The sequence below is a fragment of the Alternaria novae-zelandiae genome, assembly GCF_023758075.1.
Source record: "Alternaria novae-zelandiae strain BMP 2774 chromosome Unknown scaffold_6, whole genome shotgun sequence".
Lineage (NCBI taxonomy): Eukaryota > Fungi > Ascomycota > Dothideomycetes > Pleosporales > Pleosporaceae > Alternaria > Alternaria novae-zelandiae.
Window position 1 is genome coordinate 1,045,314 of NW_026056966.1, and position 12,086 is coordinate 1,057,399.

Below are 12,086 nucleotides of genomic sequence, written 5' to 3' on the forward strand. Positions count from 1 at the left end.
TCACCGTCCATTTGGCGCGATTTCCAGCTGCTGCTCAACCAGTCGGCCCCACACACACCCTGCAGCGGCAACGGTACATGCACACGGCGATGCGCATGACGAGGAAGAAGTTCCAGCCTTGGAGAGCCCACCTACCCAATCTCACGCCATGGGTATTTGCTGCTTGGGGTCTCCCCGCCCAAGTGAGGACTCTTCGCTAAAGCATCTAGGTGATATTGCGATCTCGAGCGAACAAGATGACGTTGAGCTTGGCCCTTCAAATTTTGAGCGAGTCGTTCTCCGAATCGATGGTCTCAAGTGCGGATGCTGCGAATCAGGGCTTTCGCGGGCGGTTGGCCGCATCCCTGCCGTTAGGAACTTTCAAGTGAACACTGTCTTAGCTCGGGTCGAGCTAGAGTTGGATACCAACCGGCTGTCCGTTGACAGGATTATCGAGCTACTAGAAACGAGGACTGGATACAAATTCGAGGAGCAGGTGGCGGTTTCTGGTCAGGTTTTAGAGTTCATCATCACCGATCCCAGGCGTTTGCAGCATTCCGTCCAACCACGCGGTGTCACTCGTGTCGATGCCCCCGAACGAGCACCATGGCGTCCTTTCGGCTTGTTGAGTGGGCGCAAGGGCTTAACGCAGAAGCAGACGGCCGACGTCAATGGAGATCCCGGTGCCGAGGACAGCCCTCGCGGAACCTCGAAGCTACGTATACCACCGACCAAGATATATTACGACGCGAAAGTTATCGGTGCCCGAGACGTCTACGAACACTACCTCAAATACGATCCCGATCTAACTCTAGCACCTCTAGTGGCAGATCCAGGGCTTGATCTTGGAGCCAAGCAGACCAGAAGAGCCCTGAAATGGTTCCTTCCCACACTGGCTTTGACTCTCCCCGTCCTCATCTTCGCATGGGCCCCACTCAACCACGAGAATCCCACTTTCGCCCACATCTCATTGGCTCTGGCAACCCTCGTACAGCTAATCGCCTTCTACCAATTCGTCCCGAACGCCTTGAGATCTCTCTATCACTCTCACGTGTTAGAGATGGACTTCTTGGTGACATTCAGTACGCCAGCTTCAAACTCCATCCTCAAATTACGTTTGCTAACTATATACTTCCATAGGTACCACGATGGCGTACGTTTTCAGCGTCGTATCCTACAAGTACCAACTTGATGGTAGGCCACTAGAAACTGGATCGTTCTTCGAGACGTCTACGCTGTTGGTCTCGCTTCTCTTGCTGGGCCGCTTCATCAATGAATACGCCCGTTATCGAGGTAAGTGAAAGTACACCTTATCACCCAGGAGCCTACATCGCCTTTAGATATTGTGATCATACGCTTTAATACCGATCTAGTCTTCAGGACACATTCTAATCTTTTCTTGCAGCTGCGAAGTCGGTATCCTTCAGATCGCTCCAAGTCGACCAGGCAATCCTTGTGCAGCAGACCACGACGTCGTGGGCCAACGCAATCACGAGCAGAATCGACAGCAGACTACTACAGTACGGTGATTACTTCTGCACACCACCGCACACCAGGATCGTGACAGACGGCGTGGTCGTATACGGAGGCTCCGACGTCGACGAATCAATGATGACGGGCGAGTTTAAGCCGAACGCGAAGGGACTTGACTCGGAAGTCTTCGCAGGCACCAACAATGGAGACGGTCAGCTCATCGTGAGCTTAACGAAGCTGCCTCACGAGAACTCGGTCCAGCAGATTGCCGCCCTGGTCGAAGATGCTGAATTGACGAAACCGCGAGCACAAGCACTCGCTGATCGGGTCGCTGGTTGGTTCGTCCCTGCGATGGCTTCCATCGGGCTCACGGTCTTTCTCATCTGGCTATTTGTTGAGCGATACCATAGCACAAAATCCTGGAGGGTACGATATCTGCCCCGCGTATATCCAAAATTCTCTAGCTAACTATTTTCCAGTATGTATCCGCCAGGCTCTACTCCGCGGAGGCAGGTCGAGGTCAACGTACTGACGTATTAGCAGAAGCGCGGTACTCACTGCCATTACCTATGCCATCGCCACCCTCATCGTCTCATGTCCATGCGCCATCGGTCTTGCCGTACCCATGGTCGTCTTGATCGCAGGTGGTGTGGCCGCACGGCATGGCATCATCTTTCGGGACCCCCAGAAGCTCGAGATCGCACGCAACGTCACCGATGTCATCTTCGACAAGACCGGTACCATTACCACAGGAAGACTTGAGATCATTGGTCTCCCTATGCATCGTAACACGGACCACACGCTCATGAAGGGGCTGTTACTAGGCCTTGTGAAGGACATCAAGCACCCAGTATCCATCGCGATCACCCAGTACCTGGAACGAGACATACTCGCCCACAAGAACTTCGAACCTCTTCAGGTCAACAACATCACCAGTATTCCTGGTAAAGGCGTCCAAGGCAATTGTGCGAAAACTGGGGTAGAGATTCGCGCAGGTAACGCAGAATGGCTTCACATCAACGTCATCGGACAAGGAAAGAACACAGCATGCTACTTCACCTACGGCGGCGATCTTCGCATGAGCCTCGAACTCCTAGATCAACCCCGGCCTGAAGCAATAATGGTAATTAAAGAACTCCACGCTCGAGGAATCAACGTACACATGCTCAGTGGCGACAACGACGGGGCTGTCAGCGACGTGGCGACAACCCTATACATCGACGAGGCGAATACAAAGGCTCGATGCACACCCGAAGGAAAGATGCAGTACATTCGTGATCTGCAGGACTCGCGCAGAAAATCCATCGTCATGTTCCTCGGTGACGGAACGAACGATTCTGCAGCGCTCAAACAAGCCGACGTAGGCGTGCACCTCAATGATGGTTCCGACGTTGCAAAATCCGCAGCCGATGTCGTCCTCATCACCACCCGTCTACACGACGTTCTCATCCTACTTGATATCTCGCATGCGGCGTACCGACGTATCTGCTGGAACTTCAGTTGGTCGGCATTCTACAATTTCTTCGCCATCATCCTTGCTGCCGGCGCATTCGTCAAGCTCCAGGCCAACGTGAGGATTACGCCGCAGTGGGCGGGCCTAGGCGAGCTCATCAGCGTCCTACCGGTGGTCCTTATCGCGTTCCAGATGCGCTTCCGCAACTATGGGAAACCGTACGGAGCGATGGAGAGGACGTATCAAAAGGTTGAGGCGCCGAAGCGCGAGCAGCGACGTAGTCGCCAGAGTGCTAGTTCGGCGAGCGCTGGGTGCTGTGAAATGCCCACGTCGACTTTGGCACATGTTGACGCTATCACGGGTATGAGTGAGAAGCGGGGGCTTGGGAAGGTGGCTTATTGGCTTTCTTCGAGACGATGATTATCTTAATATGTTTTGCGTTCGTAGTTTTGTTGGGGGTTTAGGGTAGATTGGAAGCGCGTAATTCATTGTTCTTGTCTCGTTTTCATGCCTGTTTACGCTGCTTTCTATGCACACCCCTCTATTCATGTCTTGGAATGTGCCCTAGAGTATACATCGCATTTCACCGTGACATATAACGAAGTAAAGTACAGTTTATACCTCCAAGAGTATCGATGGTAAGGGAGGCGCTTACCATGGTTGCAACGGGTAACAGGAAATTAGGGTTCGATTTATCTGCTTGTCTCCCTTGAGCCTCTCTTTCCACTGAGCCCCACAGGCTTCATTTTCATCGGCTCCGGCGATTACTATCAAGCAAGCGCAGTCTGAGGAATTCGAGCTTTCGTTGGAGTCACGATCTGCAACATACGAGCTGACCTTTGCTAGGGAAGTCTTGTGAGCTTGATGCGAAGGAGAAGACGCGACCATAGGGGTGCAAGTTAGAGTAACGAGCTTCGTTCTAGCGTAGCCAACTCAATGCAGGTGTATCTTAGTAACATGATCTTTCCAATTCACCGGCACGCCTTCTCCGTCCATCAACCCATGCACATACGTATCTCCAACGAGCATATAGTGACCTCTAGACGCACCTGGAAGCGCTCGGAGGCAGAATGGTACGTTTCCTCCTAATAAGATAGCTATGAAGTCACCAGGACGCATCCCCGGCGGGCCAACGCCCATATGACCGTCTGTTGTGATGAAGAACTTTCGATGGAAACTCGATTCGAACCAAGCTTCATAGAAGAAGCGATCGTCGCTTAGATCGCCGCCGTACAAGGTGCTTACAGCAACATGACCGGTAGCGCGGGTCTGATACCAGTTCTGTAGGTTTCTCCCCAATCGAGCAACGTTGGTGTTTCCGAACTTTTGTCGCTTACTTATCTCAGGAGTGTGTCTGGATGAATCTGCTTCGTTCAACTGGAGCGTTCTCCAGCTGTCGCCGGTCAATGTACGCCAGAGGGCCTCGTCTGATGCTTGGGTTGTAGGAACCTCGCGACCTCTTTCCTTTGCAGCTTCGATCATGCGATAGCACGTCGCAATGGCATCGACGATGTCTTGGGGCTTGGAATCTGCTTCATACAGTCTTGGCCCTACTTCTGAAATTGTTTGAGCCGGCTCCAAGGCGTCTGTTATCAGTATAGCTCCTCTTCTCTCAGCATGGGATGTCGTCCAGCCCGCCGAAGAATACAGCGCCGATCGGGATATCCTACTTAGCGCTGCTATATAGCGAGCCGTGGTCTTCGGACTGACTTCGATCACCCAAGAAAGTAACCCCGGTATCCCAGACATGGTTGTGCCCATCAATGCTGTCAACGTACGGGTGCCTTGTATGTCTCTCACTATTGCTTGCGCAAAGACTTCCTCCGGAGGAAGACTGTAGTCAGGAATGATGGGGTGTAAGCCTTGCCAGTCTGTGACAAGGCCAAGCACACCGAACACTTTGTCCCTGACATCTGTGGCTTCGAGAAGATTGACTCGACGCATAACCTGACGAAGGGACAATTTCTCCCCTCGCTGCTTAGAATCCTGCAACGTTGCTGCACCGCTGTACACAGCATACAACAACTCGTCTGTAGTCACATTGTCATCTAAAGGCAGTGATGACCTCAGACTCCGACAACAAGCAAAATCGTGTTCCTTTGAGGAATAAACCGCTTTGATAAGAGATTTCCAAGGGAAAGTGAAGTTATGGTATATCACAGTGGCTCGACGGGCCAGGACTGTTTCTTGTACGGCCCATATCCGACTCCACCAAGGATTGGCACTGAACGTATTCATTGCGCGGATGACTGCCTGCCAGCCTTCCTGAGGACACAGTCTGTCGTTATCCACGGTGAAGAAAGGAGTATCGGCCAAGTGTTTATCCATGGCACGGATTCTTAAGTAAACGAAGAGTCCGAGTACGTCCTCTGCCTTATTTTTATGTTCTCTTCCTGCTTCTTGATACTTGCTCCGCTTGAAATAGGCATCCACTATCTCATCATCTCTTTCGTCTCCTGTCCAGTCAATAGTATTTGGTACTTCTGTAGGCGCTTGCTTGTCGTTTCCGTAGCCGAGCCAAATGAAGACTTCTTCCGCAGAACTGTATATCTCGCCCATAAGCTGCACTTGCTCGGATCGCTCGTTAAGATCCGACTGGTTGATGCAAGCTGCGTCCGCGTAGATGACTAACGCTTCATTCGTTCTCCGCAATCGCTGGAGCCCATTGCGCAGGTTTTGTGTAATCTCCAGTGGCTCACCATCGATGGTGATTGGCAGCGTGATCGTTGGGTCTCCCCAAACGTACGAGATGGCATAAAACTTCGGGTTGTCGTTGAGCGACACGGTCTGTAGGTGGCATTCGATGTCGTCATTCCAGGCACCTGGGTGAACGTGGAGTAGGCGTATCTCTTTTCGCGAGGCATCAAGCCAAGAATACATTTTCAGATGCAGCGCTTCCTGATGGTGCGCTGGATGGCATGTCAGGAGACGGAATGTGAGATGTATGGGTCCCCGCTTCTACTTCAGCTGCACAGGTGGCGCGGCTGCCTACAGCCTGCACGTGGGTAAGCTGAAAGCGGACAAGCGAACCAATCACCCAATATGCCGTCCAGAAGGCTGTGATCATTAGGACCAACAAAAGCGAAGCAACGCAGTGCAGCGTAACAAGGTATATAATTTCATAACCATCATAAGAATCATCGTTATATAGCCGCGTGGCCAGCATCATCATGTGATCTTCTTTCATACATCTTTCATCTTTGGCTCAATCATCAGACAAAACAGTCGAAAACCAAAAGAGAACATCAAGGAAAAGGTCATCATCGTAATATATGAGAGCAATTTCGTGAGCGCGAAAATAAAGAGGCCAACCCAGGATCAAGGGAAAGGTGATTGCCGATCCTAAAAGCAATAAGAGGAATAGGTTTTTCGCTAAAAACGCTTCAATGCCGTCGCTATGCAGCCCCGCTGGGGAGGAAGAGCAAGATCAGGGTAAGGAAAATGGGCGTGGGTATGTTGGTCGTTACATAGCCCAGCTCGTTTCGATGGGGTAGGAACAAGGCGTCCGGGCCCGGTAAGATATCACCGCAGTACTGGATAAGGATAAGCTCGTAGCAAGGCCGTAAGGGATGCAGAGTCGTAGGAATCGTGGTATCGCTGAGCTCGAGCTCTTCAAGTCTTTTGGTTCGATGCGGTCGTCGTAAGGTTTTGGTTTCGTTGTTGCTTTAGTGTGGGTCCCGTCGAGGGAAGCGAAGTCTATCGATGTCTTACACCCTGTATCCCGCCTCTTGGAGACATCCTGAGCATCTCTCGTAAGCACGGACATATCCGCGGCCGCAGTAGCATGCCGAGGTAGTCGATGGCGCGACAGAAGCCTTGCTGGGTCGTCGTCCTCCTGCCGCGGCTGCTTGTGCAGCATCGAGACCACAGTCGGAGCTCCTTGGGCTGGTGCCGCCACTGGTGGTACTGGAGCTGTCGTAGTCGTTGGATGAGGAAGTATTGCGTCGGCCCGCTCCTATCGGTGTTGGCAGTCCTTGTGCGCCCTGGCCGGGCCGTTGTCCTGGGTACATTCCATCGTTTACCGAGAAGTTGCGGCAGATCATGTAGGCTCGGGTGGCGGCGGCATTCTTGGCTAGCTCTTCGCTTTCGTATTCAACATCCGTGGAGTACTCTCGGTTGTTTACTCTGACTGTTGATCCGTAACCGTAGCGTGTTCGGTAGGTTTGGAAAAGTGGGTCAGGCCAGTGGCGCCTTTGGCAAAGACCTGTATCCGAGGGTCAGCAACCAGTACACACACATTGAATCTGCTATCGTTCTGCAAAGTCTTGGACATGGTCTTCCACCCCGTTGTGTGGATCCCCTACACTAGACAGGGCTATCACCCATGAGTCTTGCACCAATTGCCATGTCGTCAAGACCTCATTTGGCTCAACTAGATCCGGCTATGTGGTACCAACTGTCTAAAAAGAAAAGGAACAGTTCTAGCACTAACCTGTCAGGTACATAACGTAGAACATGTTGGAGGTGGTCGAAAAGGATTATTGACGTGTAATGGAGCGATTGGAACGACTGATGGCGCTTCGATGGTGAGCTGTCAGTCTGGGGGCAAGACTACTGCTGCGGAGTATTGCTGAACTGGCAAGCGTTCGTTGGTGGCGACGATAGTAGGCCGAGAAGGTATCCGTGGCAGTGGTTGTACGACGGTAAATGCTTTTAGGGTGTGGGTGACAGTTGCCAATAAAGCATTGACAGCTGTACAAAAGAGATGGAAAGCGTTGATGTATGAAGAGCAAGGTAGAGGGAGCGGCTTGCAGTCAGTCGGACGGGGATGGGGGAAGCATATGTGCCTACTGTGGGATGGAGGAATATATTGCAGCAGGCGAGTGTAGCATGTATCCAAGCGCGTCTCGCCCACCAGTAAAAACGGAGGGGCAATTGGGCTTGTGGAAATGGATAATCTGCGGGTCTTGTTGCGGCTCTGAATGAGGGAGACCCATAGTATGTGCTGGCGAGAAGGTAGCCAACGGTAGAGGTTCCAGAATTTTAGCTAGTAAGAGACTCAAACCTCAAAAGGTACAGCCTGACTGGTTCGCTCTTGCCACCGTGCTGCACGCAGTAGCGCAGTGAAAAAACGGCTGGCGATCGGACACAATTGCTGTAACCCGTTTTCCCAAGGCTGGACATGTCTCGATCGGCATTGTGCAGGTTTAGACGCCTAGGATGGGCGCATAAACAACGAGGTGGCAGACGTGCATCCTAACAGCACTCTTTGCTCGTATCTCCCGGATGCACTGGGCCCACTAATGCAATATGCAAAGTGAGGGGAGAACGCAAATACGTCAGACTCTGCACCCTTTGTCAAGTGTACCGATACCCTGAAATCTTGGCAACAGAATGCGTGATATCGGCGTATGGTTTGGGAGGCAGGGTCTGAAAGGAATCAGAGACCAGACCAGACGTGCAGCAAAAAAATGGGACTGCTAATCGGCTAGGGTACCAACCGCCAGAGTCGCGACTGGAGAGGAGTTGGACACGATTGTGTGACTGCAAGACAATGCAAAGCATAGTGGCTCGAAGCGAGAACGCGTCACAACAGGCATAGCATGGAGCTACCCGACAGCCCCAGGGGCGAGCGAGACGAGTTGATTGATGCGTTCGAGGGTTCGAGGAGATACCTGGGGTTGGTGTTACCAGAAAGCATCAAGCGTCACTGCCAACGCATACATGCAGAAAGCACGGTCCTCTGAATATCGCTACTGGGAAACGCGCCTGCAGCTCGAATAGGGAAAGGGTCAACGGCTGTTAGCTGTAAGCCGTGTGCATGCAGGCATAAATTGGCATTGCGGAGACTGTCTGATGGCGCTCAAGCACGTTCGCGAGACGTAGTGGAGTACGGTTTGACAGGCGATGATTGACGAGGAGAGGACAGCTGGAGGGGCCAGGCGTTCTCGCGCACGCGATCCCGGTCAATCGAGAGAGACAGAGATGAAGAGTTCACAGACCCTGGGATCCCCATGTTCAAGGCTGATGGTAGGGCATCAAGCAGTCCCCACTTTGCCGAAGTCAAGACATCGAAGATAGCAGGATGCCAAGCTCAGCACGAACGGGTCTGGAGCTTTGGGAGGAAATTTTCGAATCGACACAAAGGGATCATGCGTCGGGCGGCTGCAGAGCGTACTCGACAATTGACCTGCCGCGAAGTGGATAGCAGCTGTACAAAGGTTGAGGGTGCACAGAGCAAGTCGTCGTGGAGCGGAAGCAAAATTCGGACGATTCGATAGGCCGGCGCGGTTCACGACAGGCAGCGGTGCATGGCTAGGTCCCAGGTCCCAGTAAGGACCGCTTCTGTCTGGCGCCGATCCAAGATGGTGGTTGATACATGGAGCGGGACGATGGCGCTTGTGAATAGCGGCAACGAAGCGCAAGGAACAGCCACTGATATATTGGACAAAGAATAGCGTTTGAAGTCCAGACGAGCGCGTCCAAGGCCAGCAGAATCAGCGCGGAGATGAGTGAACGAGCCTCAGAACTATGTCGCACGCGCGGGAGATCTGTGGATGACGCGAGCGCGCCAGCACGGCCACCCGCCCCAAGCTGCAAAACAGGCGGTGAAGAAGCCAGCGCTGTCAACCATGCGCCCCTCTTTCTGTGCATCAATTCTTGACACTACGCATTAGCAAAGAAGACTGTTCTTCGACCTACTCGACCGCGAGAGAGGGCGGCCATTTGAACCGCAGAGTCGTCGGCCCTGGAGGCGTCCTGTCGTGGACATGTCGTCTTCGAATCGGCCTGATTCCATCAATAGGCTACTGAAGACCCACATGTTCGAGCGCTTTTCCAACCAAGAGCACCCTCACCCTCCTGTTCAGCCTCGCGCGGTGAGAGGTGGTGCTGCAGCCGGGTGTGGTGCAGGGTAATCAATCTAGAGGGGCCGGGTTTCGCGTCCATTACCGATGCTCGATGAGGGACACAACGCACCGTCCCGACCCTCCGAACCTCGACATTGCAGATTGCAGCCCCTCAGGGTCCATTCACCCTTACACAACTCGAGGATGCGGTAAAGGCTCTGGCCAGCTCTTTCCACGCTCCATGTGTGACGTCTAACAGCATATGACTGCCATCCTTCACCGGCATCGGATAGCGGTGTCTGTCGTCTATTGTCAGTAGCATCAGTTACCCCACGATTCAAACCGATATTCCCTCTCTAGTGACACGTTTCAGACTATCGAGACAGGCATGGATCGCGCATCGAGAATGTACGCCTCGCCGTCTCGTAGCAGACAGGCTACGTAATTGCTGTCAGCTCACAAACAGACCACCCGTCGTACAGGCGCCGTACGCGGGGTCAACGGCCAGACTACGGCGTCCGCAAAAAGCAAATGTAATTAGACCGTAGATGGAGTATGTACGACGTCTTGAACAATACGCTGTGCAAAGCGTAGGGGAACCGACGTTGACGTTGACGTTTCGAATGGCTCTCCGCCTACTCCGGAGTCCGACAGAGTACCTAGATATACCAACTTGACAGCCTGATACATAATATACACACATGCATACAACGAGCTGAATCATACAAACCGCCACTACAGCTTCTCTTCAATCACCAGAACCGACAACCGTCAAGATGCCTAAGATCGTCCGCCTCACCATGTTCAAGATCCCCGACCAGGACATGGTCAAAGAAGCCATCCAAATGTACAACACTCTCGCCCAAGACGCGAAAAAGGTACGTCGAAGCCCTCTCTTGACTCGCCAACATTCCCTCCAAGTCCTCCCATTCCCGTTCCAGATCTCCATACATACCCGCTTTCTCAGCCGAGTTACGGCCAGCACATATCCATCGAACGTGCAGTCCATACCGCCCGCCCCCTGCACGACGGACCATCTCGTCACGTCGGGACCCCAGATTTATTCTAGTCGCCCTCGGGCTATTTCCATCTTGCTGTCTCGATAAGAAAAGAGCGGATAATGGCGTCAACCCTCCTCTTCGCGCGCGCGGAGCAATGTCCCTGGCGGGTAATCGCTGGAAATATTGCCGCGGCTAGGAGAAATGGGGTGGGGGTGACGAGGCTGCAGCAAGCGGGCGACACCAGCGCGCGGAATCAACTCCGAGTCACGACGCACATATCGGCCGCCTTGGATCCATTGAAGCCTCACGATGGACAGACTGACGCTAGAGATATACCGACAGCCTCCGCACCGACTGACTTCCGAGGCTATCGTCGTCCGCCGTTTGTTGTTTGTTGCTGCTTATCGAGAGGATGCATGCTAACGTCATTGTGTTTTTGTGCAGGACGGCAAGACGTACATCCAGCTTGCACAAGCCAATGCCACCTATGACGACCCGCGCAGCCAGGGCTACACGATGCTGGCGCGTTGCATATTCGAGTCTAAGGAGGATATGGACTACTACGACAACCAGGATGAGGCACATGCTAAGATCAAGGCGCACTTTAAGCCGAAGGTCAACTCGCCGCCGCTCGTCCTCTACTCGGATATGGCATAGAGGGGCTGGGATGTGGGGTGTTGAGCGCTGTAGTGGAATACATGGAATCGAAAGAGTAACACATGGCAAACTTTATTTCTTGTTGTGATAATGCCAGAGATGACGAAAGATAGCGCATATGCCTACGCAAGTCTCAGCGACAATATCAGCCGAGTAGAGAAAAGAAGAGTCTTGCTCGGCCACACAAACGCATTGACAAAGCAAAGAACGTCATAACTGAGATTGATGGCATCAGACCTAGTTGCAGTCTCGTGACTCGGCCCTTCTTTGTCTGGTCCAACATCTTTGTCTGAGACATCTTCGATGGTTTACGTGCAAACCGAACGGTACGAGCTTGAGCTCTCCTATCGTCTCGCCTGAAACCTCAGGTTAAGATAACTGCCTGACGTCCGGGCAAAGTGAATAGTCTGAAATCTTGATTTCAGATAGTCTTTGATGAAGATCATCTACTGCCACGCACAAGACATGTCAACCATGAGTGAAACATCTGCTGAAGCCGCTCACCAAGCGTAGAAACAAAGCCATGACCACAAAGAATATTTTATGCCGACTTACAATGACCAAAGCCAGGATACAATGTCACAATCAACTTGACTCCGCTTCTTTGACCAGAAGAAAGAGACAACATCTTTACTGTCCAACAAAAGATACCTGTGTATCGTGGCCATCTCCGGCTACTCATAAGAGTGGAATTGGACTCAACCCCATCTCTACTTATCTAGGTAGCAAACCTGA

At 52.5% G+C, this 12,086-nt stretch overlaps 4 protein-coding genes across 4 annotated transcripts; 2 read left to right on the forward strand and 2 right to left on the reverse strand.

Annotated features, from left to right (window-relative positions):
• Nucleotides 1-148: 148 nt before the first annotated feature.
• J4E88_003870 (uncharacterized protein) lies at nucleotides 149-3,795 on the forward strand (the record flags this gene model as incomplete). The annotated part of the gene is made up of 7 exons (XM_049397518.1): nucleotides 149-152; nucleotides 210-1,061; nucleotides 1,120-1,272; nucleotides 1,385-1,878; nucleotides 1,917-1,930; nucleotides 1,996-3,266; nucleotides 3,752-3,795. 7 exons carry the CDS (start codon nucleotides 149-151, stop codon nucleotides 3,793-3,795), a joined length of 2,832 nt encoding a protein of 943 aa, XP_049256906.1.
• A 105-nt stretch (nucleotides 3,796-3,900) lies between these two features.
• On the reverse strand, nucleotides 3,901-5,785 carry J4E88_003871 (uncharacterized protein; the record flags this gene model as incomplete). The annotated part of the gene is made up of 4 exons (XM_049397519.1): nucleotides 3,901-3,990; nucleotides 4,151-4,491; nucleotides 4,684-4,910; nucleotides 5,118-5,785. 4 exons carry the CDS (start codon nucleotides 5,783-5,785, stop codon nucleotides 3,901-3,903), a joined length of 1,326 nt encoding a protein of 441 aa, XP_049256907.1.
• An 827-nt stretch (nucleotides 5,786-6,612) lies between these two features.
• J4E88_003872 (uncharacterized protein) lies at nucleotides 6,613-7,362 on the reverse strand (the record flags this gene model as incomplete). The annotated part of the gene is made up of 2 exons (XM_049397520.1): nucleotides 6,613-7,109; nucleotides 7,338-7,362. The coding sequence occupies 2 exons, from the start codon at nucleotides 7,360-7,362 to the stop codon at nucleotides 6,613-6,615; spliced, it is 522 nt and encodes a 173-aa protein (XP_049256908.1).
• A 3,107-nt stretch (nucleotides 7,363-10,469) lies between these two features.
• On the forward strand, nucleotides 10,470-11,351 carry J4E88_003873 (uncharacterized protein; the record flags this gene model as incomplete). The annotated part of the gene is made up of 2 exons (XM_049397521.1): nucleotides 10,470-10,571; nucleotides 11,139-11,351. The coding sequence occupies 2 exons, from the start codon at nucleotides 10,470-10,472 to the stop codon at nucleotides 11,349-11,351; spliced, it is 315 nt and encodes a 104-aa protein (XP_049256909.1).
• Between the last annotated feature and the right edge of the window lie 735 nt (nucleotides 11,352-12,086).